Source organism: Equus przewalskii, chromosome 19 (genome assembly GCF_037783145.1).
Source record: "Equus przewalskii isolate Varuska chromosome 19, EquPr2, whole genome shotgun sequence".
In the NCBI taxonomy this organism is placed as follows: domain Eukaryota; kingdom Metazoa; phylum Chordata; class Mammalia; order Perissodactyla; family Equidae; genus Equus; species Equus przewalskii.
The window spans coordinates 32,037,664-32,064,548 of record NC_091849.1 but is presented as its reverse complement, the minus strand read 5'-3'; the positions used below and the strand labels follow the sequence as shown (position 1 = coordinate 32,064,548).

Below are 26,885 nucleotides of genomic sequence, written 5' to 3'. Positions count from 1 at the left end.
TACAATTCCCAGAAAGCTCTGGAATAGTTCTTAACCAAAGAGAACTACAGTTCCCAGAAGGCCTTGAATTGGCCTCAGGTGCCCTATTTCCCAACCACCTGGCTGTGTCAAATACTGAATGTGAAATCATACGGATATTTTCCAAACTTTGACCAGAATGTAATACCTAAAGGGATGGTACCCTAAATACTCCTTTCAAGGTTGTGTGGCTTGGGGAAATATCCTTCCTACTTCCACTGTCAGCTGGGCTATGACTTACGGAGTGCCTAACTATGCTTGTGAAGTGTTTGGCAAAAAGGTTACTTACTACATTGTAACCAGACAGTAATGACTCTCGGGCCGCTGGGGGCTCACCTGGATCCCCAGTGCATGTGGTGGCGTAACATGCCTGGCATAAACAAAAGAGACATTTAGCCCCAGGTTTTCAAAAGGGGACACTGCTCCAGGGGACATGAAGCAGCATGCTAGAAACAGCCAAGAGGAAAGGTGTCCTCCGCGCGTCCCCATCGCCCCCTTCTTGCTCGTTAGAGAAGCGAGGCCAAAACTGAGGCCGAGCCTTCTATCTGGTGACCCAGAAACTAGAAAGCAACCAGAAGCGGGAGAAGCACACGCGGACCAGATTGGAAATACAACCGCTGCCGAGAGCCGGAAAGCTCAGACGCTCCGCTTGTTACCTAAAACCAGGTAGGGGATGCAGAAGCCACACCTGGACCCAGGCGTGCCTCGCCTTCGGTTCCCCGCTGGGCTGAGGCCAGGAATGGAAGGCATTCTCCCCTGCAGGCCCCAGCCTAGGACAGCCACTGCCGTCTCTCCGAAGCCGCTCTCTGGGGAAAAAGGCCAGAAAGAGCGTACTGGCTCCTTTAAGGCTCCTCTTAGCCCTCCCTCCCCCGCCCACGTGACCCGGGGCGGCCGCGCGCCGGCTCGGCCCCCCGCGCAAGCGGCGATGGCGGCGGCGGCGGGAGCTGCAGCGGCGGCGGCCGCCGAGGTGCGGAAGGGGAGGGGGAGAGGCGGGTGCATGCCCGCGCGCGCGCCCGGGGGAAGCGCGCGCCCGTGCAATGCTCCGGGGGTGCAACGGGGCCGGGGGTCCCGGGCGGGACTTGCAGCACTCCGGAGGGCCAGCACCGGGGGCGGATGAGGGGACCAGGGGGTGGGAGGTGGGGGGAGTGGGCACGGAGGCGCGCGTGCAGCCGCCGGCTGCCCCCGAGTGGGCGGCAGGCGCCGGGGCCCCAGGAGCACGCGCGAGGGGCACGAGGGGCCGTCCACCGGGCTGGGGGGCAGCGGGCGCTGGAGGGGTTGGTGCCCGGGGTCCCCGCGGCCTGGGGGACAAAGGGGGAGCGGCGCGTGCAGCCGGGAGGAGGGGGCGGGGCCGGGGCGCGGAGGCCCCGCCCCCTCCCCCTCCTCTCTTCTCGGCCCCTGAGATGCGGGGTCTACCGAGAGGGAGGGGGTTGATGCGGGCCCGGGGGAGGGGTCGTGCGGCCCCTCCGGGCAGCCGAGGCCGCGGAAGGGGGGGCCCCCATAGAGGAAGAGGTAGGCCCCGGAGCCTACTCTCTCTTCCCAGGGCCCAGGCGTCCTGGGCCCCCCAACTTCCTACTGGGCTGACCAGTCCTCCTATCCCTTGTGTCCCCTCCCAGGGGGAGGCCCCTGCTGAGATGGGGGCGCTGGTGCTGGAGAAGGAGCCCAGAGGAGCCACCGAGAGAGGTGAGTTTCTGGCAGAAACGGCCCGACTGGACCTTCACCTCCCCCAACACAGGATCCCCTGAGTCCTAAACGCTGAACTTTTTATCTTCCCTTACAGTTCATGGCTCTTTGGGGGACACCCCTCGTAGTGAGGAGACTCTGCCCAAGGCCAACCCTGACTCCCTGGAGCCTGCTGGCCCCTCATCCCCAGCCTCTGTCACCGTGACCGTCGGCGATGAGGGGGCTGACACCCCTGTAGGGGCCACACCACTTATCGGGGAAGAACCTGAGAATCTCGAGGGAGATGGGGACCTCCATGGGGGCCGCATCCTGCTGGGTGAGAGGCTGCGGAGTCTGAGGGGTGAGATGGGGTAGCCTCTGACTCTGCCTTCCCCCTTATCTTGTCTTCTGCCTGCCTGCCTGTTTTCCAGGCCATGCCACAAAGTCGTTCCCGTCTTCCCCCAGCAAGGGGAGTGCCTGTCCCAGCCGGGCCAAGATGTCAATGACAGGGGCTGGAAAATCACCCCCATCAGTCCAAAGTTTGGCTATGAGGCTGCTGAGTATGCCAGGGGCTCAGGGGGCAGTGGCAGCAGGACCTGAACCCCCTCCTGCTACAGCCGGCCCAGAGGGGCCACCCAAGGTCCACCGAGCCAGGAAAACCATGTCCAAACCCGGCAACGGACAGGTGAGGATTGGAGGAGGATTGTGGGGAGTGAGAGAGACAGGGGTAATCAACAGGGGTAATCAACTGTAAATAGCTTGTGGGCTTTTGTTACAATTTAGCTTTAGGCTTTCTCTAATCTATTCACAGCTTCACATATTTACCAAGGGGTTACTGTATGTTGAATTCTAGGCTGGGGTTTAATCTGTGAACACACAGGTTCCTGTCTTCCTGGAGTTTACATTCTTGGGGAGAGAGGAGTAGAAGAGAGAAGTGTCAATGAGTTAATTATGTAGTTAATGTCTTAATTACTCTTATGGTAATGACTGTGTAAAGAAACTTCAAACCACTCTTCCTTTCTACCTCAAAGCAAGCCCCAAGGGAACTTTTCCTCCCTACTTTGAAACTGCCCCTGCTCCATTTTTAAAGATTTTGCCAAGTCCCTACAGGGAAGGAGATGAAGGCCACAAAAATGACAGAGAAGGGAAATGACAAAGGCCCCAGAATCTCACAGGCTTTATGACAATGTTTTTAGGGCTCTGGATATCATTTTGTTCTGAATGTGGTTTGAGTAGCTTTAGTCAAGGCCTTAACCTTTGTTTTCTCATCTGTAAAATGGGGAGAAAGGGCCTGCTTCTGCGTGCTTGAAGAAGTGAGTGAGTGTTAGGTATGGGATGTGCTTGACACGCTTCCTCTCCGGGAAACAGCAGTTTGTGTTATTGCCGTGTTCTCAGTACTCAGATGGCATTGTTGAGGGTGTGGCTCACCACTCCACCCCCACCTGGCGCTCCAGGCTAAATGTTCCCTGACCTTAAGTGTGCTCCCTCTCACCCTCAGCCCCCAGTCCCTGAGAAGCGGCCCCCTGAAGTGCAGCATTTCCGCATGAGTGATGACGTGCACTCCCTGGGGAAGGTCACCTCAGGTCAGTCCCACCCCCCACCCACCTGTGGCTTGGCCTGGCCCGGCCTGAGGGGTTAGAGTGCAGGTCTCATGCCTTTCTCTCTCACCTTCCAGATGTGGCCAAGAGGAGGAAGCTGAACGCAGGAGGTGGCCTGGTGAGCCAGGAGAGGCAGGGAACAAGGCCTCTCCACCTGGGGGGCTGCCCTCCCCGGAAATGGGAGGTTGGTGGGGGAGTGCCAGGAGCTTCAATTTTTTGATCTTTTCCTAGTCAGAGGAGTTGGGCTCTGCCCGGGGTTCGGGAGAAGTGACCCTGGAGAAGGGAGACCCTGGGTCCCTGGAGGAGTGGGAGACAGTAGTGGGTGACGACTTCAGCCTCTACTATGATTCCTACTCTGTAGATGAGCGTGTGGACTCTGACAGCAAGGTGAGAGGGAGTGGCTACCCTCCTGGCCAGCACGCCTGCTCTCCAGTCTTGCCTGCCTTACTTTTTCATCTTCTGAACACCCACTAATTCACTGCCCCATCCTGTCTATAACTTGTTCCCAGTGTGTGCTCCACCCCATTCCATTTCCTTACCTCTCTCCACAGTGGTGACCACCATCCTTGACTTTGGGTCCCACACCCCACTTCATGGTTTACTTGCTATTTGTTTGTTTATGCCTTTGCTCTTTGTTTGGTTTTATCTCTTACACGTTTGCTTTTGCAATATAATGCTTAGTTTTGTCTATGTTGCTTTCATTTAATGTTTTATTGTAGAAACTTAACGAATATACAGGAAAGAATAGAGGAGTTCGGGGCCAGCCCAGTGGCACAGCTGTTAAGTTCGCACGTTCTGCTTCAGCTGCCCGGGGTTTGCTGGTTCGGATCCCGGGTGCAGACATGGCACGGCTTGGCAAGCCATGCTGTGGTAGGCGTGCCACATATAAAGTAGAGGAAGATGGGCAGGGATGTTAGCTCAGGGCCAGTCTTCCTCAGCAAAAAGAGGAGGATTGGCAAATGTTAGCTCAGAGCTAATCTTCCTCAAAAAAAAAAAATAGAGGAGTGAGCCCTATGTGGCCGTCACCCAGCTCCCACAATTACCAAAACACAGCTGATCTTGACTCATCTCTTTCTCCCACAACACACACACCTACTGGATTGTTTCATAGCAAATCCCAGAGATCATATCATTTTATCTACAAATATTTCCATATGTATCTCTAAACAAAAGGCCTATTTCTGTTTTCAAACATCGCTGCATTGCTGTTTTCACACCTAAGAAATTTACCAGTGATTCCCTCATACCATCACTTGACTACCAGTCCATCTTCACATTTCCTCACTTGTTTTATAAATGGATTTTGGTTTGTCCAGATTCAAATGAGGTCCACACACTGATTTGATTAACATTTGTGTTAGCTCTCTCTTGATGTATAGCTTCCCTCATCTTCTAAAAAATTTTTTTCTTGCCATTTATTTGTTGAAGAAACCAGGTCAGTTGTCCTACACAATTCCTCATGTTTAGGAGTTGGCTGATTGGATGGGGATTGACGCATTCCTCTCTGCCCAATATTTCTTTGTTTTTTTTTTTTTTTTTGAGGAAGATTAGTCCTAGGCTAACTTCTGCCGCCAGTCTTCTTTTTGCTAAGGAAGACTGGCCCTGAGCTAACATCCATGCCCATCTTCCTCTACTTTATATGTGGGACGCCTACCACAGCATGGCTTGCTAAGCACTGCCATGTCCACACCAGGGATCCGAACCGGTGAACTCCAGGCCGGCGAAGCTGAATGTGCTCACTTAACTGCTGTGCCACCGGGCTGGCCCCCCTCATTAGCTTTTCATCTAATATGTTTAGCAGCCATTGGTAGTCTTGCCTATTTATGAACTTCATAAAAAGAGGTCATACTATACGTCTGTTTTCTGGAACTTACTTTTTTTTGCTTAATGCTGTGTTGCCAGGATTCACGTGTGTTGTTGCATCTAACTATAGCACCTTCTTTTTCACTGCTGTATAAAATTGTACAAACCCTCTCTTTATCCAGCCCTTTCCCTCCTTACATTCACCTCCACCAGGGAGCCATGCCTGCGTAATTGTTGTTTTCTCTATCTCCCCTCACTGTCTGAGGCGTGGGGCTTGGTTGTGTGCTGCTCTGCCTCTCTCCCCCAAGTGCCCCCCAGGAGAGAGCTGTGGCCTGGGGGTTGCTGTTTCCCCAGACCCACTTGGCCTCTCTCCCAGTCTGAGGTTGAAGCTCTCGCTGAACAACTGAGCGAGGAAGAGGAGGAGGAGGAAGAGGAAGAAGAGGAAGAAGAAGAGGAAGAGGAGGAAGAAGAGGAAGAAGAAGAAGATGAGGAGTCAGGCAATCAGTCAGACAGAGTGAGAGCTGGAGATCTGAGTCCGCAGAGGAGGGGGTGTGGGCTGGGGTCCAGGCTCTCTAACTCTCTTCCTCCTCCCCAGAGTGGTTCCAGCGGCCGGCGCAAAGCCAAGAAGAAATGGCGGAAGGACAGCCCCTGGGTGAAGCCATCACGGAAACGGCGGAAGCGGGAGCCTCCGAGGGCCAAGGAGCCACGAGGTGAGGAGGCTCTTCTGCTTTTGGGTCCACTCCTCCAGCCTCCCTCCCAGCCCCCAGAGAGCGCGCACGTACACACACGCTCACGCATGCACACCCGCATGTACCACATGTCCAGGCACCTGTGAGCTCGCACTCTCACTCTCTCTGTCTCTGTGTCAGGAGTGAATGGTGTGGGCTCCTCAGGCCCCAGTGAGTACATGGAGGTCCCTCTGGGGTCCCTGGAGCTGCCCAGCGAGGGGACCCTCTCCCCCAACCACGCTGGTAATTGCCAATTGCTGGGATAGGGAGCCACTAGGGGGCGCCCTCAGGGCTGGAGGGAACTGGGAGGAGGGGGACCCCGCTGGAGCTGGGGTGTCCATGGCCAGGCTTTGGGGGTTCTGGAACATGGAGGGAAAGGCAGGGTGGGAGTGAGAGGCCCCACCAGGGGTCCCAGTGGGTGAAGGACAAGGCCTCCCTCAGCTCCCTTGTTCCTCCATCCAAGGGGTGTCCAATGACACGTCTTCACTGGAGACTGAGCGCGGGTTTGAGGAGTTGCCCCTCTGCAGCTGCCGCATGGAGGCGCCCAAGATTGACCGCATCAGCGAGAGAGCGGGGCACAAGTGCATGGCCACGGAGAGTGTGGATGGAGAGGTGGGCCTCTGGGCTGGTAGGAGAGGTGCCAGGGCGATCCAGCCCCAGCCTCACTTCTCTTCTCGCCCATCCTCACTACCCACAGCTGTCAGGCTGCAATGCTGCAATCCTCAAGCGGGAGACCATGAGGCCATCAAGCCGAGTGGCACTGATGGTGCTCTGTGAGACCCACCGCGCCCGCATGGTCAAACACCACTGCTGCCCGGGCTGTGGCTACTTCTGTACAGCGGTGAGTGACCTGTGGGGCAGACAGGCAGTGTGTCCCACAGAGGAAGGGGCTCCCAGAGCCTCACCATGTTTCCCTGTCCCCAGGGCACCTTCCTGGAGTGCCACCCCGACTTCCGTGTGGCCCACCGCTTCCACAAGGCCTGTGTGTCCCAGCTGAATGGGATGGTTTTCTGTCCTCACTGTGGGGAGGACGCATCTGAAGCCCAGGAGGTGACCATCCCCCGGGGAGACGGGGTGACCCCACCAGCCGGCACTGCCGCCCCTGCCCCCCCACCCCTGGCCCAGGATGCCCCTGGAAGAGCAGACACTTCCCAGCCCAGGTACTGTCCTCCCCTTTCCCTTCTATCTGTTGCCTGCCCCATCCCTGTCGCCCCCGACATTGGCGCCTTCTCCCACAGCGCCCGGATGCGAGGGCATGGGGAGCCCCGGCGCCCACCCTGTGACCCTCTGGCTGACACCATCGACAGCTCAGGGCCCTCCCTGACCCTGCCCAATGGGGGCTGCCTCTCAGCCGTGGGGCTGCCACCTGGGCCAGGCCGGGAGGCCCTGGAGAAGGCCCTGGTCATCCAGGAGTCAGAGAGGTGAGTGGGGGATTGGTCTCAGGGGTGTGACTAGGGCTGGGGCTGTAAGGGTGGATCTGATGTTGATGTTGAGGCGGATGCTTGAGGAGCCCACGCCCTCTCCCTCCCTCACCATGGCAGGCGGAAGAAACTCCGTTTCCACCCCCGGCAGTTGTACCTGTCAGTGAAGCAGGGGGAGCTGCAGAAGGTGATCCTCATGCTGTGTGAGTATTCCGCTCATTTGTTCAGCAAACCTTGATTGAGCACCGATGATATACCAGGCACTGAGCTCGGGGCCAGGAGTGCAGCAGTGAAGGACATTGTCCTTTCCCCAAAGGACTTAAAGTGGTTGGGGACACAGACACAGATAACCTGGAATGATGAGGGCTTTGGCAACGATGAGCACATAGGCTCTGGATACTGTTCTGAGTGCTTATACACATTCACTCACTTCAGCCTTCCCAGCGGAGACTCAGAGAGGTTAACTACCTTGCCCAGTGCACAGCGGTGGTACTAAGGGGCAGGGCCAGTTTGAGCTCAGGCAGAGCTAGTGCTGTTCACTCCTTACTCTCTGATAAGTGCCATGGTGGAGGCAGCACAAAGAAGGCCCAGGAGGGGGTCCTGACCCAGGTTGGGGCCCTGAGAAGCCTTCCTGGAGGAGGTGCCACCTGCCCCCTAGCTCGCTTACCACTTGTCCCTCCCTCTCCCGGTGTGGCGGGCTCTCCCCGCAGTGGACAACCTGGACCCCAACTTCCAGAGCGACCAGCAGAGCAAGCGCACGCCTCTGCATGCAGCCGCCCAGAAGGGCTCCGTGGAGATCTGCCACGTGCTGCTGCAGGTCAGCACAGGCCCGGCCCCCTGCCTCATTGACCAGGCCCTTGGACGCCTCCCCTGCCCATCCCCTCCCTGGTACCAGCCCATGTGCCCCCTCCTCGCAGGCTGGAGCCAATATCAATGCAGTGGACAAGCAGCAGCGGACGCCGCTGATGGAGGCCGTGGTGAACAACCACCTGGAGGTTGCACGCTACATGGTACAGCGCGGTGGCTGTGTCTACAGCAAGGTGCGGTGGCTGGGCAGACTGGGGCCCAGGGTCAGGGACCGGTTAGAGGTACCAGCCAGAGGACTCATCTGCCCACATCTCCCTCAGGAGGAAGACGGTTCCACCTGTCTCCACCACGCAGCCAAAATTGGGAACTTGGAGATGGTCAGCCTGCTGCTCAGCACAGGACAGGTGGACGTCAATGCCCAGGTCAGCGGCCCAGGCTGCCCGCCCAGCCTGGCCCCAGGTTCTTGGCTCAGCCTCAGGCGCTGGGTCCTCTTTCTCCTTGGCTGATCTCTGACCCTCCTCCTGCCTCTCATGCTGCTCCAGTCCGTCACCACCTTTTCCTTCTTCATGTGTATTTTTCTTGACACTTTTTCTTCTTTTTATTTATCAGTTTTCCAAATAATGAGTTGCAGCCTTAATCTCTGGAACTATCCAATAAGATTCTTTATTAACTCTTCGTTTTTTGTATGTTGGATGTCTTAGAGTCTCTTACTGTCATTCTTCTCCATCTTTGACTCGGTCCATCCTTTGTCCAGAAGGAGCCCCTAGAAGTAGGCTCCTGTGGTTTCTAATATGACCCAGTTGCCTTTGAGAGCAAACTTACCTTTCAGCACATTTCCTGCCCCAGACTCAGAATCTGCCATTTCTCTAAGCAACTCTAGCTCCTTTAAATAGGAAAAGTTTTTTAGAGATTGCCATCTGTGTGCCTAGGAGTGTTTATTGCTATAGGGTCACTGCTTCTAGGACTTTTGAGTAGGCAAACTTGGGAACTAAGTATTTTTTAGAAAGAGAAAAATTACTCCACAGCCTTGAGTGATAGACACTATCAGTCCCATCTTAAAGATAAGGAAACTGCCGTCTAGAGATAATAAGTTGCCCAGGGTCCTGCAGCGTGTGCGTGGTGGAGCTGGGAGTCTGCTCCAGAGCGCATGCTGTGGACCACATGCTGCTTTGGTGAGCAGGGCTGCTAGGGTGCCCTGGGTCAGGGCAAGGGCTGCCCCCCATCTTCGTCCCTCCCTCTCTGCCCACCCACAGGACAGTGGGGGGTGGACACCCATCATCTGGGCCGCAGAGCACAAGCACATCGAGGTGATCCGCATGCTGCTGACACGGGGCGCTGACGTCACCCTCACGGACAACGTGAGTGACAGTTTGGTTGGGGTGGGGATGGCCCCTGGCCCTGAGGAAGGTAGAGCCTGGGCCCATCCTGCCCCCTCCCACCTCCACAGGAGGAAAACATCTGCCTGCACTGGGCTTCCTTCACCGGCAGTGCCGCCATCGCCGAGGTGCTACTGAACGCCCGCTGCGACCTCCATGCTGTGAACTACCATGGGGACACGCCCCTGCACATCGCAGCCCGGGAGAGCTACCACGACTGCGTGCTGTGAGCCCCCCGCCTGCCCCACGCCTGACACCCCTCCACCACCTCTCGCAGCCCCAGACCCCACGGGCTTCCTGTCCCCTCCCAGGTTGTTCCTGTCACGTGGGGCAAACCCTGAACTTCGGAACAAGGAGGGGGACACAGCATGGGACCTGACTCCTGAGCGCTCTGACGTGTGGTTTGCACTCCAGCTCAACCGCAAGCTTCGGCTCGGGGTGGGAAATCGGGCCATCCGCACGGAGAGGATCATCTGCCGGTGAGCCCAGGCCTCTGCACCCAGAACCACCTCCCACCCCTCCCCAGGCCCCGCTGAACCCTCAGAACATCCCCCACACCCTCCCATGCCCCACTGAGTCCCCAGAACCGCCTGCCTCCCCACTAGGGCTGCCAGGTACAGCAAATAAAAGTAGAGGACAGCTGATTAAATTCGAGTTTCACATGAACAGTGCATACTTTCTTAGTATGAGTGTTCCATGTGGTGTTGGGACATACCTATACAAAAAATTATTTTTTATCTACTTGAAATCCAAATTTAACTGAGCGTCCTGCATTTTACATGGTAGCCTTACTCCCCACATCCTGATGAACCCCCAGAAACGCCCCTTCTCTCACCAGCCCACTCCCCAGGCCCCAGGGACCTCCCAGCCCCCTCCTCTCACCCTCACCACATACTCTAGCCCCCAAGCCCTGTCTCCCTTCTGCCAGGGATGTGGCTCGGGGCTACGAGAATGTGCCCATTCCCTGTGTCAACGGCGTGGACGGGGAGCCCTGCCCCGAGGATTACAAGTACATCTCAGAGAACTGCGAGACGTCCACCATGAACATCGACCGCAACATCACCCACCTGCAGGTGAGCAGGGGGCTGGGCCCTCCCAGAGGGACACCCAGAGCTGCTGAGTACAGATAGGCAAGTTGTAGGCCAACAAGGGCAGCTGGAAAGAGAGTGAGGCTGAAAGGGAGCTCTGGTGTGGGCTTACATCCAGCTGGGGAAGACCTCCTTTTCCTAGGACACATGAAGGTATCATGTGGGCTCGTGGTAGCCCTGGGGACACCCCATCAACAACATCTTGATTCCCTCTCACCAGAGACCATCACCACCTGCTGTCCTAAAACATGGACCCTAGAGAAAGGGCAGCAGCTGGGGAGGGTCAGGGAGCATTGAGAGTTGAGGGGCCAAGGCTGGTTCTGGGGATTGAGCTGACCCCTGACTCCCACCGCAGCACTGCACGTGTGTGGACGACTGCTCCAGCTCCAACTGCCTGTGTGGCCAGCTCAGCATCCGCTGCTGGTATGATAAGGTATGTGCCCTTGCCCTGGCCACTCCTTCAGAGGAGCTAGCCTCTAACTAACGCCAACTCCCTGGGACCTTGTCCCTCACCTCCTGCCCTGTCAGGGAAGTGGCAGAGAGGGCAGGGCAGGACCTGGCATTCCCAGATGCTGCCAGGACAGAAATGGGCCTGGCCCAGGGACATGCAAATCAAGGGGATGGTTGTGTACTTCCTGTTCGCTGATCTCGGAGCATCTGTGGCCTCCCCCAGCCCATCCCCCCCTTTCTCTGGGTTGGGGTCAGCGGTGGATTTTTCTGTGGAGTCTTGGGAGTCCCAGACAGCTGGGGTGGGTGCCACACAGAAATTACTGTCCTCCCCTCCTCAACCCCAGGACGGGCGGCTGCTCCAGGAATTTAACAAGATCGAGCCGCCGCTGATTTTTGAGTGTAACCAGGCGTGCTCCTGCTGGAGGAACTGCAAGAACCGCGTAGTGCAGAGCGGCATCAAGTGAGGCCCCGCCCTCACCCCGCCTCACCCCCCTTCGTCCCCTCCCGTGGGGCTTCCAGGTCCCTCCACTCAACATCACCCATTCTCCCACCCCCAGGGTGCGACTGCAGCTCTACCGAACAGCCAAGATGGGCTGGGGGGTGCGCGCCCTGCAGACCATCCCCCAGGGGACCTTCATCTGCGAGTGAGTCTGGGGATGGAGGGGTACCTTGCCCCTGGGGGCGAGGGATGGGTACATGGCCACTGCTGACTCCCAGGCCTCCCTCTCTGCCCTCCACCCTGACGGGTCCCACCTCTTCTCACTGACCCCTCTCCAGCCATCCTTCTCTGACCCCTGTCCCCACAGCTGAAGACCGCGCCTGCCTCTACTCTTCCCAGACCTCAGGGTGTCACCACTGCCCATGTCTTCCCTGCTTCTTTCCCCCTCGGTGTATTTCCCAACCTCAGACACCCCTCCCCTGCCCTTCCAGCTGGGGAAAGAGCCAGTTTTGGAGACAGACCTGGGTTTGAGCCCCGCTCTGCTGCTGGGTGTCCTTGGTCAAGTTACTTAACCTCTTTGAGCCTCATTTTTTTGGTCAAAATGGAGGTGTTAACAGGTCCTTTCTATCTGCCTCTTCAGGGGCCTCATCCCTCTCTGTCTGTTCTGTCTCTGACCAGCATCCGTAACATCTTCCTGTTGCCTTGCTCCTACCCCATGACCTTCCAACTTAATTTAGGTCTCCTTTCGCCTTTAAAAAAAAGGCCTCAGCCCCACTTATCTGTGTAAGGGACCATCCATTTTCTCTGTCACGTCTTCTCCCAACTTCCCTGACAAGTGGCTCTTCTTCCTGGGCCCATTTCCCCACTATCCGCTCATTTCTGTGCAAATCTGCCTCTACCTGCCTCACCCCTCAGCTGATGCTGCCCTCCCTGCCCCCCCTGTGTGTCTCGGTCATCATTCTCCTGCATCTGCCACCGTGCTTAGCTCTGGCTCCCATGACACTGTCCTCATCCTTCCTGTTCGCCAGTTCCTCTCCCTCTGCTTTCCAAATGTGAGGTCCTCGCTCCCGGCTCCTTCCTGGAGTTCGTCACAGCTCCTGTGGCTCCATCCTTTCCTGCAGCCCTGACCCCTCTCCTGTTCTTCAGTCTAGCATCGCCACCACCTGCTGGGTGATTTCCGGTCCACAAACCTCCCAGCATCTCACCTGACCAGATTTCCTCACCAAGGCCACCTGCCTGCAGATACTGACCCCTTCACCCTAGAGGCGGGCTTGTCCATGCTCACCCTTGGCTTCCCCTGGCGCGGCTTGGGCCCTTCCCTTTACCTTTCCCACCACTGCCTCTCCAGCTGTCCAGTGGAGACCCTCACTGGCAGGAGTGTCTCCTATGTTGTCCCCTCACATGCTTACATCCCTGTGTTCCTCCTCCTGACTCCCCCGCTAGAGGGGAGCCACCTCTCTCTGCCCACCCCGATGATGTCCTCTGGGCCCACTATGGCCTGGTCACCCATCCCAACCCCAGCCATGTTGATCCGTAAGATTCACGGACAGTGACTGGGGCAGCTGAGAATAGTGGAAGAGGATTCCATGGGGCTGTGAGGAGAGACAGGGCCTGGCCCTGGCTCCCCATAACCGCTGCTCATCTTCAGAACCACCACTTCCTGCCCGCCAGGTATGTCGGGGAGCTGATCTCCGATGCTGAGGCCGATGTGAGAGAGGATGATTCTTATCTCTTCGACTTAGACAACAAGGTGGGCAGGAGACCCCTCTGCCCCCCTACTCCCAGTCAGCAAATGGAAACCTGGGGAGGAGGGACTGGGTGGACAGTGGGTGGGAAGGTTGGCCAGGCAAGCAGGATGGTGGTAGGTGTGAAGAGTGACGCCTTCCCCTCAGGATGGAGAGGTGTACTGCATTGATGCTCGTTACTATGGCAACATCAGCCGCTTCATCAACCACCTGTGTGACCCCAACATCATCCCCGTCCGGGTCTTCATGCTGCACCAAGACCTGCGATTTCCACGCATTGCCTTCTTCAGTTCCCGAGACATCCGGACTGGGGAGGAGCTGGGGTGAGGTGTCCCAGGGTGAGCCCAGGGGTGTGGGAGATGCAGCAATCCTGGACCAGAAGCTGAAGGCTGGAGAGCACCTGGTTTCCAGGCATGGATTAGAGCAGAGCTTCCCAGATGGCAGTGTAAACAGCGTCCTGAGCCTCACAGAGAGATTGTGACCTGTAGATTTGGGATGGGCCCCAAGACTGGATTTCTAACAAGTTCCCAGGCAGTGCTGGGGCTGCAAGTCCCTAGAACATATGAGGGCTTAGAACCCATCAGGAGAAGAGGAGGGGGCGGGTGCTTTGGGATGGGCTTGGGCAGCTGGGTCTGGGTCCTAAAGGTCCCATGTGTTCCTCTGACAGGTTTGACTATGGTGACCGCTTCTGGGACATCAAAAGCAAATATTTCACCTGCCAGTGTGGCTCTGAGAAGTGCAAGCACTCAGCCGAGGCCATCGCCCTGGAGCAGAGCCGCCTGGCCCGCCTGGACCCCCACCCTGAGCTGCTGCCTGAGCTCAGCTCCCTGCCCCCCGTCAACCCCTGAGAGCGGACCACACCCTCCCCTCCCCACCCCTGGATGGCCACCGGCTCAGCAGCCGCCTCTGCCACTTGCTGCTCACACGCCCACACCTGGGGATGCTGCCATCTTCTCTCCCCCTACCCCTTCACACATTCCTCGGCCAGAGACCCCAGCCAGGCCCTGGAGGTCTGACAGCCCCTCTCTCCCAGAGCTGGTTCCTCCCTGGGAGAGTGACTTCAGGGCTGGCCACCCCGACCCGTACCCCCATTCCCCATTGCTGAAGATTGATGAATTGAAATGGGCCTCTATGCCAACTGGTTTCCTTTGTTCTCAATAAATGTTGGGTTTGGTAATAACTGTCTGGGTGACTTGGCAAGGGGCAGGGGGGAGCACACATAGCCAGAGGGAGCATGGGTCCAAGGGGCAGAGCTGCTGGGAAGCAGGCTGGACAGGTGTGGCTGGTGTGGGCAGCCGACCAGCAGGAGGGGAGGGTTGTATTGTAGGGGGACCACTGTGGGCAGGCTCTAGTCAAGGGCTCAAAGGCAAATCTCAACACTTAATCTTTGGCGGGAGGGTGTGGGTGTAAGTGTACCACGGTTAAGGTTGTTTGCAAAACTGAAGGATTTTCTTAGAGCGAGTCAAGTCCTCCAGGCCATGGTACACGGGCCTGCAGCAAGCAGCCTTGATCCCCTGTCCCAGGCGCGGCTTTCCCGCCCTCTGGAACGGAGTCACGGAGTCGCGAAGGAGGAACTGGAGTGTGTCGGGGACCACAGGTGGAGGTGGGGCTGTGACGTGTGGGGGGCGGAGCAGGTGGCAGGTGAGTCGCCAGGTCTCCAAGGCTCCAATCACTCCGGAGACTGAGCCATGGGGGGAAAGAAGGACGGGGACGGGGACGAGGCCTATGGTGAGACTGGGCGAGGTTGGGGTGCAGGTCCCGGAGGGAGGGGAGGCTGGCCTTGGCCCGCACCAGGGAAGGGTGGCTGGGCTGGCCCCAGGAAGAGGAGCTGAAAGGAGGGCCTTGGAAAGGAGCTGATGGAAGGAGGCAGAGTCAGGGTCCTAGGAGGACGATGGGGTTCAGGGGCTGGGGGTGGTTCCTGGAGAGCCTTTGAGGAGTAGAGCTGGGGTCTCCATGAGGAGTTGGGGCTGGAGTCCCTGGGAGGAGGGGGCCTTTACTGGACTCTGGGTACCCTGGGGCAGGGCCCTGGGAATCAAAGCCTGAATAGAAGGAGGCAAGGTCGGGATCCTGAGCAGGGGGCTGAGTCTCAGGGGCTGGGGGGTGTCATGTTCTGTGGAGCCTGCCTTCAAGGGGTGAAGCTGGGGGCTGGGCCCTTGTCAGGAGAAGCAGCTGGGTCCCTGTGAGGAGGAGGAGTTTCAGCCTGGACTCTGGGTCTCAGAGGAAAAGGTACTGGGGGGCCCTGCGAGGAGCTGGGGCTGTGGGTCTTTGTGGAGATGGGGTTGGGGGCTGCCTCCGGGGTCTCTCTGCTAGGAGTAGGAGCCTGTCTTGGGTACCTTGTGGAATAGGGGCAGGGCCCTTCTGGTGTCCCTGTGAAGAGCAAGGCCTGAGGGGAGAGGGAGCAGGGAGCCTGTCTCCAGAATCTCTGTGAACAACTAGGCCTGGGAGCCTGTTCCAGGGATCCGGAGGATTAGGGGTGGGGGGGCCTGAGGGGAAAGGGAACTGGGAACAAGCCTGTGGGATCCCTGGAAGCACTAAGGGCTAGGGGCCTGCCTGCAGAGGTCCCTTGAGTTCCTGGTCTGGAGGTGAGGAAATCCCAAGGGAGGGGCCTCCCAGAGGCAAAACTTGGGCCCGTAAGGGGGCTAAGGGAAGGAGCAGTGAAGTGAGCACTCTCCAGCAGACTTCCTGGAGCAGTTTTGGGTCAATTATTGATCTCATGTCTGACAGCCATGGAGGAACAGAGTCCAGAGCACCTGGGGAGAATGGCCCCCACCCCTTCCCACACTCTCGCCCAGCCCTCCGCCCTGCCTCCTCAGTGCCAACAGGGGACCCTGGCTGCCTGGCCCCACCTCCTCCCTGTGTGTACTCAGGGAGGACCAGGAACAGGACATGGCCACAATCTCAACCACAGGGCTCAGGTGTCACACTGACTGCTCGCCCAGAGACTGGCAGTGGCCTAGGGACGAGGTCCCTTTGGCTGGGGGTTTACGGGGCCACTTTCCTCCTCAGGCACTGCAGGAGTGCATGCCTTTGGCTCTAGTTTCTTCCCCCATGGCCTCAAGCCAGAGAGTGGAGGTAGGGCCTGGGGCAGATATGAGGAGGAATTTGACCTCCCTGAGGGGCTCCAGATCTGTGCCCACTCTAAGCAGGGCACAGCGAGAGGAGAGTGACAAAGATGGGGACATAAGGGCCACTGAGATGGCTGGACACAGAGTCCCACATCCCAGCTGGAGGAAGACTCAGGAGAAATGGGCCAGGGACGGGGCAGGAGGCAAAGGCTATTTCCCTGGGGGACCGCCTTGAGTTGTGAGTTGGAAATGACCCCCGAAAGGCTCCCTTTTCCCCTCCCTCCAAGGCCCCCAGGGTGGAGTTCACAGTGAGCAGTCCTGCTGCTGACCAGGCCTTGATCCTACCTCTCCTGCTCTCCAATTCCCCTCCTGCCAGCCCTGCCCCTATCCATCTCCCCACAATTCCTGAGGGCTGAGGAGGCTCCTGAGGGTCAGGGGGACCTTGGGGCAGAGAAAGACTTGGGAGGGACAGGAAATGGGGAAAGAGACTCCTCTCAGTGCCTCACTCTCCACATTTCCTCTCCATGTCCCTCAGGGAAACCAGTCAAATATGATCCCTCCTTTCGAGGCCCCATCAAGAACAGGTGAGTTCTGGGCACTGTGCTGCTTAGAGTGGGTGTGTGTCTTGGTTTTGCTTTCTACTTGCTGACATATTAGGAAGAACTTGTGAAAAAGAAAACTCCTGACCCAGGAGACTGGGGAGATTGTCGTTGGTGCGGGGAACACGTGGGGGCTTCCATTACTGGTGATGTTTTGTTTCTTGACCTGGGAGCTGGCTACACCGGTATGTGCCCTTTGAGAAAACCCAACCAGCTGAGTACTTATGAGTTGTGCACTTTTCTGTGTTATACTTCAGAAGAAAATTTACCACCCAGAAAAAGATTTTCTTAAAAAAATAAAACCTACCGATGCCCGCTCTCCAGCATCCCCCACCTCTCCAACCCGCGACTCCTCCAGACCATGCCCCCTGCACCCCTTCTCCAAAGGCTTCCCCTGTTTCTCTCCCAGGGGCTGCACAGATATCATCTGCTGTCTCCTCTTCTTTGTCTTCATTCTGGGTTACATCGTGGTGGGGATCGTGGGTGAGTTTTCAGCTGCGCAGAGCTGGGGCAGTGGCTGGGAGGCAATAACCCGGGGAGGGACATTACCTGCAGCTGCTCCCTCTGAAGCCCCTGCCCTCCCCCACCAGTGACTCATCTGTGTGTCTCTGTCTCCAGCCTGGGTGTATGGAGACCCCCAGCAAGTCCTCTACCCCAGGAACTCTACCGGGGCCTACTGCGGGATAGGGATGAACAAGTGAGTAGGAAGGCAGGAAGAGGGGGCGGGGAGGGGGCAGGGGGGAATGCCGAGAACCCCCCAACACTTAAGCTCCAGACACTCCCCTGTTGTTCCCATTCCCCTCAGCCTCCCTGAGTCTCAGCACTCATGGCACAAGAATCCTCCGTTGCTGGGCAGTTGGCTTCTGAGTCCCGCAGAATTGGGAGGCACTGTAGAGGTCATGGTTAAGTGCATGGGTTTTAGAGTTCAGAGATGGGCACTTAAATCCCCAGCTGGGCTAAGTAAGTTCTGATTGTGTGGCCTTGGGCAAGGTACTCAACCTCTCTGAGCTTTGATTTCCTCATCGGAAACGGAAGGATGATCCCAGAAGCAATGCTTTCAGTCCCCACGTGCAGGAGACGTTCAACAAACAAAACCTCTAACATTTATATGGTGTTTACCATGTTCTGGGCAAGCCGTGTACTTTATACACACAAACTCATTTAAACCGTATGAGGTAGGTACTATTATTTTGTACATGACGAAATGAGAGCATTAGTGACTTGCTCAAGGTCATAAAGCTGGGTGGTGATTTGGTTCCAGAGTTCAAGCTCTTAATGTTAGCAGTTGCAAGGCTGAATTACTCTGGGAAATCTTTCGGGTGTCTCCCGTACCTCCCCAGCTGCCCTGAGGTCCCTGAGGCCAGGAACTGGGTGCTGCGTGTCTGGCCTACACTGGGCCCACTGTACTGTTGAGGCACGGCCTTAAGCAGTCCTTCCTCTCCCCTCACACCTGCCCAGGCCCTGACATGCATGCTTCCTCTCCTCTTACAGAGATAAACCATATCTCCTGTACTTCAACATCTTCAACTGCATCCTGACCACCAACGTCGTTACAGTCTCTGTGAATGGCCTACAATGCCCTACACCCCAGGTCAGAGCCTGGGACCTGCCTCTGCCGAGATCACCCCCGGGGTCGGGGTACCAGGCCCTCAGTGTGCTCTCTGCCCCCAGGTGTGTGTGTCCTCCTGCCCAAAGGACCCGTGGACCGTGCAAGTGAACCAGCTCTCACTGACAGTTGGGGAAGTCTTCTACACTGCAAATAGGAACTTTTGTCTGCCAGGGGTGCCCTGGGATATGGTGAGCACAGCCCCTAAGTTAACGCTGTCATCAAGGGGTTGGGTAGATGGCTTTGGTGATGGTAGTGGTGGTAAGGAGGCTCACTCCTTCATCCTGCTCTGTATCTGTGTGTCTGTCTGTCCTCCCCCGACCCCCCAGTCAGTTCGCGAAAGCCTGAACCAGGAGCTCTGCCCCAGTTTCCTTCTCCCTTCCACTCCAGGTAAGAAGCCATATTCCTTCCTCAGGCATCATCTAGTCCTATATTTATTGCTCAAATGAGGAAAGCAGGCCCAGAGAGAGTAAAGCTGTATAGATCATCTGTGGCAAAATTGGAATTAGCACCAGGTCTTCATTTGTCTCTCTGCTGCATGACCCTGCAGTCAGATCATCAGTGTTGGTTGTGCCCCTACTGTGTGCCAGGCACTGGGGACAGATGAGGGAAGATGAAAACTGCTCCCTGTTTGAGCTACATTCTAGGAGAGATCAGAGATGTTCACAACAAGACTGCATGAGAATCCCATGAAAATATCCATGGGTGAATCTACACACACACGTTTATGTATATGTACAGGAAGCAGACTGGAAGGATGTCTGTCCAAATGTTAAAAATGAATGTGGCTGGGCGGTGGGTCACCGTGGACTTTTTTTTCTGTATGCTCTTCTTGCCAATAGTAAACGTCATTTTTTAATAGAAAAAAAATTTTAATTATAACATGAGAAAAGATATCCAGTTCTCAATATAAGTACTATAGGAAGTATCTCAAATGAATGCTCCAGAGTCAGACAGATCTGGATTTAAATTCCAGGACTTTCCAGCTGTGTGGTCTTGGGCCAGTTACTCAACCTCTCTGAGCCTTGTTTCCTCATCTTTAGAATGTAAATGCCAAAGCAAGCCTGCTTGGCAAAGTTGTCATGAGGGTGGTGATAAGTGGCTCTGTAGGCACAGAATAGGTGCCACAGAGGATGGGATGGGGTAAGAAGGCTTCCTGGAGGAGGTGAGATGGAGGTGGAGCTGAATAGAGAGTAGTGGATGGGATTACTGGAGGAGGCAGAGTGCTCAGAGCGAGATGCAGCAACAGCCAAGGTATAGAGGTGAGGAGAAGGGGCTGGGCTCAGCCGGGGGGGCCGTGAAGCCTGGCGGGGAGCGTGGGCACTCTCCAGGACAGCGCCTCTGGAGGCGTCTGAGCCACCGAGTGATCTAGAGCCATGGAATGATGAGATCCATGCCGAGCCACCGTCTCCCTGGCACTCGGGCAGAGGGTGGATTGACAGGTGGCAAGGTTCGGGGTGGAGGAGTGTAAGAGTTAGGACAGAGGGGAAGAGGGTCTGGACAGGGAGGCGGGGAAGGGGGCATTATGAGACAGTGAAGGAAGTGTGGACCGGGCTCCATGGGGCAGGAGCTCCCATTTGGAATCAAGAACCGCCCTCTGAGAGGGGCAAAGTCCATCTCTCCTCCCTCGGCTGAGGGCACTGCGGGCTGGGGTGGGAGCCAGAGACTTTCAAGGCAAAGTTCTGGGCCCTCCCATCCAGGACTCCATTCTCTCTCTCTAGCGCTGGGGCGTTGTTTTCCATGGCCCAACAGTAGTCTGCCTGAACTCCCAGAGATCAGCAACGTTTCCATCTCCCAGGGGATCAGGTGGGCATCCCTCGGCCTCCACATCTCTGTCCCACACCCCTTCCCACCCACAGCCCCATCTGACTCAGTCTCTCTCCGGCAGTGGTCTTCTTGACAGCCTCAATGCCCGTGACATCAGTGTTAAGATCTTTGAAGATTTTGCCCACTCCTGGTATTGGATTCTTGCGTGAGTCACCAGATTCCTCCAGTCTCTCTTCCTTCCCTTTTCCCCTCCCTGATCCTCTATCCCTTTGCCCAGTGTCTGAAACAGAGACTTTGGACTGGGGAGGAGGAGCCAGAGCTCTGAATGGACCCCAAGCCCAACAGGATTTATCAGAGAAAGGGGATCTAATCCGGGGACATTGAGGATGTGAGGAAGGCATTTGGGGGCCTCTAGAAGGGGAAGATTTAGGGGACCAGCAGTGACCCTCATCTACCTCACCCTGCCTACAGTGCCCTAGGCGTGGCTGTGGTCCTGAGCCTGCTGTTTATCCTGCTTCTGCGCCTGGTGGCTGGGCCCCTGGTGCTGGTGCTGATCCTGGGGGTGCTGGGCGTGCTGGCGTATGGTATCTACCACTGCGGGAAGGAGTACCAAGTGCTGCGGGACAACGGTGCCTCCATCTCCCAGGTGGGCTTCACCACCAACCTCAGCGCCTACCGCAGCGTTCGGGAGACCTGGCTGGCTGCGCGTGAGTGCCCTGCCCACCTCCAAACCACCAGCCACCCAAGGGCTGCCCCGCGCTGTGCCCAGTCCCGGCCCTGACCCAAGGCCCCTCTGCTCCCCGTCCACCCTCAGTGATCGTGCTGGCTGTGCTTGAAGGCCTCCTGCTGCTAGCGCTCATCTTCCTGCGGCAGCGGATCCTCATCGCCATCGCCCTCCTGAAAGAGTCCAGCAAGTCAGGGCCTGTCTGGGATGGAGACGGGGCTGAGGGCAGGGATGCGGGCCGGGGATCGAGGTGCTGGGAAGGTGGCAGGGAGCCCTGGAGAAGGGCAGAATAGCACAGTGCTTAACAGTGCTGTGTGACTTAGCCTTTCTGAGCCTCAGTTTACCCATCTGTAAAGTGGAGGCAATAATAGTTCCTACCTTGTAGGGTTGTCATGAGGATTAAGTGAATGAGTGTCTGTCAGGTGCCCGGATCAGGGCGTGGCCCTCTGTAAGTGTTGGGCGTAATGGTAGTGGTTATTGTCACAGTGGTGGTGGTTGCTGGGTGGAGTGGCAGGAGCCCAGGCAGGGAGGAGAAGTGGCAGCTTGCTCCCAACCAGGACCTACCTGCCAGGTTGGTCAAGAGACCCCACTCTGAGGATTCTCCTGCCTTACTCTCCCTGAAGCTGCCCCATGTGGCTTCTCTGTGACTCTAGTTTCCTCTAAGGGGCCCTTGAGCCTGATTTATTCAGTTCAGTTAATTCAGTGAGTGCCTACTGTGTGCTCAGCCTGGGGGGATGGAGTAGCCCCTGGCAAGGGCAGAGGTGGGGCCCTCGCCAGGTCAGCCCCATGAGAGGAAGGGTGGGGTCTGGGGGCCAGGCCATGCCAGTGGACAGGCTTCCATCTCCCCGCAGGGCCGTGGGACAGATGATGTCCACCATGTTTTACCCGCTGGTCACCTTTGTCCTCCTGCTCATCTGCATCGCCTACTGGGCCATGACTGCTCTGTATCCTTTGCCCACACAGCCGGGCCCTCCTAGAGCCCATGGGGGGTGGAGGGGAGACAGGGCGGGACTTGCCCACACATAGTGCTTCAGTGCCGTTGGACGAAGGTGTCCCCTCCTCCGAGCAGGCACGGCCCTGCACCTGGACAGAGCTGAAAGAGGGAGTCCAGGCTCAACTCCCCTTTGTGCAGTGAACAACCTACACAAGTCCCTGGGAAGGGGTCCCTGGGGAGGGGATCTGTGGAGACCCCCATATGACCAGGCTTTCCTTGACTCCTCTCTGGGTACCTGGCCACATCCGGGCAACCTCAGTATGTCTTGTGGGCTCCCAATGTCAGCACGCCCGGCTGTGAGATCGTGACAATGAATGCATCATGCGACCCCATGGTGAGGGGATCTGGGGTGGACATAGAGGGGCCACCAAAAGGGCCAAGGGGACTTTAGGGGCCAACTGGTCCAAATCCTTCATTGTGCAGAAGAGACTGAGGACCAGAGAGGGCAAGGGGCTCACTCAAGGCCACACAACAGACCCCCAGCAGAGCCAGAAAGGGAGCCAGTGCACTGACTGGAGATCTAGCACTCCTCCCACTGCGCCACCCTGCTGCAGGGAAGGAAACTGAGGCTGGAAGAGGAGGCACACTGTGCCTGAGGGCAGGGCTAGGCCCTGGGGGACCTCAATACCAGAACTCCACCCCTCCCCAGAACATTCCTCTGCCAGGTGGACCATTCACCACTTCACCAACCTGACCTCAGTCCAGTCATCTGTAAAACGGGTGAAGTGGCCTGTCCCTCCAGTGACTAAGATTAAATGACATCGGGCAGAAGAAAGTGCTTAGTGCAATGCCCGGCTTCTGACAAGATCTGATTATGCAGCTGGTGGTCCTCCCTTGGAAGACAGTGCCCCAGGCAATAGGCCAGTGGGACTCCCTGGGGGCCTGGGAGAGGAGCTGCTACCACACCCTGTCCCCTGGGAGGCTCGCAGGACCTGTCACTGGACTGCTGGGCACGTACTGTCCTCAGGGCTTTCACATGGCCACCTCATCTGAGCTGGGACCATGTGCTGTGCCCACAGGCATTAGCCCCACTCTGAAAAAGGAGAAGGAGTTTCCTTTACATTTATGGAGGACCCACTACGGGTAAACTTTTCCAGGCACCAGAGGCAGGCACTGGGTGTGCCAAGCCCCAAATCCCTTGGTTCTTTCTTTCAACGTGCTCAGGGTCTCACACTGGAGACTGACACAAGTCCACAATTACAAGTAAAGCAGAAAGGGGTTGGTTTCCTTATCGTAAAATTTCAAACACATCCTCAGTTTCAGCAATTATCAAGATTTTTGTCCCATTTGCTGGAAAGGGTTGTTTTTTATTTCTGCATTTTTTACTTTTTATTATGGAAATTTTCAAACACACACAAATGTTGAGAATCCCCTTAGCCGGATTCCACAGCCTTCAGCTTCTACTATTCTTGTTTTGTCTATCTCCCCATGCACTCCCCTAGCTGCACATTTTCTTTTCTTTCTTATTTTATTTTTAATTTTTTTTAAAGACTGGCACCTGGGCTAACAACTGTTGCCTATCTTTTTTTTTTTTCCTGCTTTATCTCCCCCACCCCCCCCAGTACATAGCTGTATATCTTAGTGGCAGGTCCTTCTAGTTGTGGGATGCGGGACACCGCCTCAACATGGCCTGACAAACGGCGCCATGTCCGCGCCCAGGATCCGAACCCTGGGCCGCCGCAGCAGAGCGCGCAAACTTAACCACTTGGCCATGGAGCAGGCCCCTGCAAATTTTTTTTCTGGAGTTTTTCAAGGCAAATTCTGGTGTTGTGCCATTTCACCCGTAAATACATCAGGATGGATCTCAACAGATAAGGACTTTTCAAAAACATAACCACTATACCATTATCACACCCGACAAAGTTAATAATTCCTTAATACTGTCTAATACCCAGTCTGTTCAGTTTTGCTGGAAAGCGTTTTGGTTGAAGTTGCAGAGGCTGCCCTGGGAGGGGATTGCTGATTGAGTGCCAAGGAGAGCTAGGCGTTGGTCACAGTGCCCTTGCACCATTAAGGCTTGACCCAGGGGCTGGCCTGGTGGCGTAGTGGTTAAGTGTGCCTGCTCCACTTTAGAGGCCTGGGGTTCACAGGTTCAGATCCTGGGCACAGACCCAGCACTGCTTGTCAAGCCACAGTGTGGTAGCATCCCACCTAAAATAGAGGAAGATTGGCACAGATGTTAGCTTGGTGACAATCTTCCTCAAGCAAAAAGAGGGAGATAGGCAATAGATGTTATCTCAGGGCCAATCTTCCTCACACACAAAAAAAAGAAAAAAAAACGACTTGGCCCACACGGCCTGGGAGCTCTTGTGCCCATCCAGACTGAAGGAAGCTAATTATGCTTACACAATATGCCAAGTGAAACCAGTTTGAACCTGGACATGGAACTCTTGGAAGGAACTGGGTCCCCCAACTGAGGGAGGCTGCTACTTCCCTCTCTATCCGGGAGCGGCAGGAGCTGGCTGGGAATGGGCTGAGGCTCTACACTGAGGTCTGAAGGCTGAGCCTAAACCTATTCTGTCTCCAGCAAGAGCAGCCTGTGAACTCATGCCCAGGGCTGAAATGCGTCTTCCAGAGCTACTTGTCCACAGGCCTGGTACAACGTTCTATCTTCAACTTGCAAATCTATGGGGTCCTGGGGCTATTCTGGACCCTCAACTGGGTACTGGCCCTGGGCCAGTGTGTCCTGGCTGGGGCCTTTGCCTCCTTCTACTGGGCCTTCCACAAGCCCCGGGATATCCCCACCTTCCCTCTGAGCGCTGCCTTCATCCGCACCATCCGGTAAGCCCAGGACACGGGGCTGGGAATTGTGAGCCTGGGAGTCCCAAGGGTCCTGGGGCCGCCTCTGACTGCCTAACCCCTCGCAGTTACCACACCGGGTCGCTGGCCTTCGGATCCCTGATCCTGACCATTGTGCAGATAGTTCGAGTCATCTTGGAGTACATTGACCACAAACTGAGAGGTAAACTGAGTTCGGGGGCTGAGGAAGGCCAGGCTGAGCAACTGGATCCTCTGGGAGGCGCTGTCAGGGGATAGAGTCCAAACACGAGCCCCCCTCACCCCCAGAAGCCCAGAACCCTGTGACCCGCTGCATCATGTGCTGCTTCAAGTGCTGCCTCTGGTGTCTGGAAAAGTTCATCAAGTTCCTGAACCGCAATGCATACATCATGGTGAGCCCCAATGCTTGAGCAACCACTTGCTCCAGGGTCCCTTGGCCCAGGCCCCCCATCCTGGCCCAGGTGAGCTCTCCACAGGTAACTCTGACCTTTCCACTTCACCCAGATCGCCATCTATGGGAAGAATTTCTGTGTCTCAGCCAAAAACGCCTTCATGCTGCTCATGCGGAACATCATCAGGTCAGGCTGTCCACCCCACCCGCGACCCCGGGGGATCTCCCACCCCAGGCCAGCTTCATGGGCACACTGTGCTCAGAAGGGCCTCAAGCTTGGTTTAATGCTCTGCTGCCTCCATCTTGAAATGTGAACAATTTTCACTTTGTATCTGTAACGGCAAATTATATAGCCAATTCTGCTCCCAGCCCTGCCAGGCCTCTCACCCCCATCCTACCCCAACTCCCCATACAGGGTGGTCATCCTGGACAAAGTGACAGATCTGCTGCTGCTCTTTGGGAAGCTGTTGGTGGTTGGAGGTGTTGGTAAGGACCAGGGCTGGGAGTTAAAGGAACAGAGGGCAGGGGTGCTGGGTGGCTGAAGAGGTAACCTCTGAGAAATGACACTGACCGCCAGATCTCTTCCACAGGGGTCCTGTCCTTCTTTTTTTTCACTGGTCGCATCCAGGGGCTGGGTAAAAACTTTGAGAACCCCCAACTCAACTACTACTGGCTACCCATCATGGTGAGTAACTCCCCCTTCTCTGCCTCACCCCCAACTCCCCAAAGGAACGCTAAAGGGCCTTGTGTCTTCCAGACCTCCATCGTAGGGGCCTATGTCATCGCCAGCGGCTTCTTCAGCGTTTTTGGCATGTGTGTAGACACGCTCTTCCTCTGTTTCTGTGAGTCACACCCCCACCTCCTCCCCCAACTTCAAGGTACCAGACTGTTCAGGCTTTTTAGAAAACTTGGTGCTTCCAGAAACAGCGACTCTGTAAAAGAGCCAGAGCCAAAGGCAGCCTCTGCTGGCATCCTCAGGCCAGGGGTTTGGGGAAGAAAGGAGGAAATGAGCTCCCAGGCTGGTGAGTTCTCCCAAGAAAGAGCATTCCAGGGCAGAGGCCTCTGGGAACTTCCAGAAAATCTAGGGTAGAAATTAGCCGCAAGAGACTTCCCAGCAGGTGGCTGTAGTGAGTGGGGATTTTCTAACCCTCCTATAATTCATTCTGGCTCTGCGCTAATCGATTGACATGCATTTTTTTCCGTTAACTCTTATCACACGATGAAATACAGTATCATTGACTCCACTTTACAGATGAGGAAACTGAGATTATATAACATACCCAGCAGGTTACAAAACCTACCCGAAAAAAACAGCCGGTGGTGGTGCAGCCTGCAAACCAGGCAGCCAGTTTCGTAGCCCAAGATTTTCCGGGGGGAGTGGCTGTGGCCCCCTGAGGGTCCGCTCTAACGGGTCTCTGTTGCGGCTCAGTGGAGGATCTGGAGCGGAACGACGGCTCCCTGGACCGGCCCTACTACATGTCCAAGTCCCTTCTGAAGATTCTGGGCAAGAAGAACCAGGCGCCCCCGAAAGACAAGAAGAGGAAGAAGTGAGAGATGCAGCCCTGAACTGAACCAGGGCTGCACCTGAACCAGGGCTGCACCCCGCCTGTACGGCCTCATAGCCTCACCTACCTTCCAGATCCCGATTTTGTAGTAAAAACGTTTTATTAAAGAGTGCTATTTTGTTTTCTCAAGAAGTCTGGGACTTTTATTCCTTCCATGACAACCCGCAGTCCTTTTCTTCCCCGCCTGGCTCTTTAAAATAGGCCCCGCCCCTGTGACGCAGCCAGGTACCGCGGCCAATCAAAAGGCTCTTCCGAAGTAACGCC

The 26,885-nt window shown here is 56.3% G+C and overlaps 2 protein-coding genes across 6 annotated transcripts; both read left to right on the top strand.

The window, feature by feature from the left end:
* The first annotated feature begins 882 nt into the window (after positions 1–882).
* On the top strand, positions 883–14,312 carry EHMT2 (euchromatic histone lysine methyltransferase 2). Of its 4 annotated transcripts, XM_070585760.1 has the most exons (28): positions 892–985; positions 1,632–1,698; positions 1,796–2,014; positions 2,109–2,362; positions 3,176–3,260; positions 3,353–3,393; positions 3,507–3,662; positions 5,455–5,592; positions 5,674–5,788; positions 5,948–6,049; positions 6,270–6,418; positions 6,504–6,647; positions 6,731–6,966; positions 7,045–7,227; positions 7,348–7,430; positions 7,938–8,044; positions 8,145–8,267; positions 8,355–8,456; positions 9,288–9,392; positions 9,482–9,636; positions 9,722–9,889; positions 10,339–10,483; positions 10,854–10,931; positions 11,293–11,408; positions 11,506–11,592; positions 13,059–13,137; positions 13,280–13,455; positions 13,800–14,312. In XM_070585760.1, the coding sequence occupies exons 1-28, from the start codon at positions 944–946 to the stop codon at positions 13,978–13,980; spliced, it is 3,636 nt and encodes a 1,211-aa protein (XP_070441861.1). In that variant the 5' UTR covers positions 892–943; the 3' UTR covers positions 13,981–14,312. The 4 variants fall into 4 exon arrangements, with proteins under 4 accessions (XP_070441860.1, XP_070441861.1, XP_070441858.1 ...); XM_070585759.1 differs by lacking the exon at positions 5,948–6,049 and having other exon boundaries at positions 883–985; XM_070585757.1 differs by lacking the exon at positions 892–985 and having other exon boundaries at positions 1,325–1,698.
* A 435-nt stretch (positions 14,313–14,747) lies between these two features.
* Positions 14,748–26,753, top strand: SLC44A4 (solute carrier family 44 member 4). 2 transcript variants are annotated; one of them, XM_070585765.1, is made up of 21 exons: positions 14,748–14,860; positions 16,733–16,781; positions 17,206–17,279; positions 17,415–17,493; positions 18,288–18,387; positions 18,468–18,593; positions 18,732–18,792; positions 20,124–20,208; positions 20,291–20,374; positions 20,641–20,876; positions 20,984–21,083; positions 21,745–21,840; positions 22,122–22,221; positions 24,415–24,668; positions 24,755–24,849; positions 24,957–25,057; positions 25,170–25,243; positions 25,472–25,542; positions 25,647–25,741; positions 25,814–25,898; positions 26,486–26,753. In XM_070585765.1, the coding sequence occupies exons 1-21, from the start codon at positions 14,821–14,823 to the stop codon at positions 26,605–26,607; spliced, it is 2,127 nt and encodes a 708-aa protein (XP_070441866.1). In that variant the 5' UTR covers positions 14,748–14,820; the 3' UTR covers positions 26,608–26,753. The 2 variants fall into 2 exon arrangements, with proteins under 2 accessions (XP_070441866.1, XP_070441865.1); XM_070585764.1 differs by having other exon boundaries at positions 24,954–25,057.
* Positions 26,754–26,885: the final 132 nt, after the last annotated feature.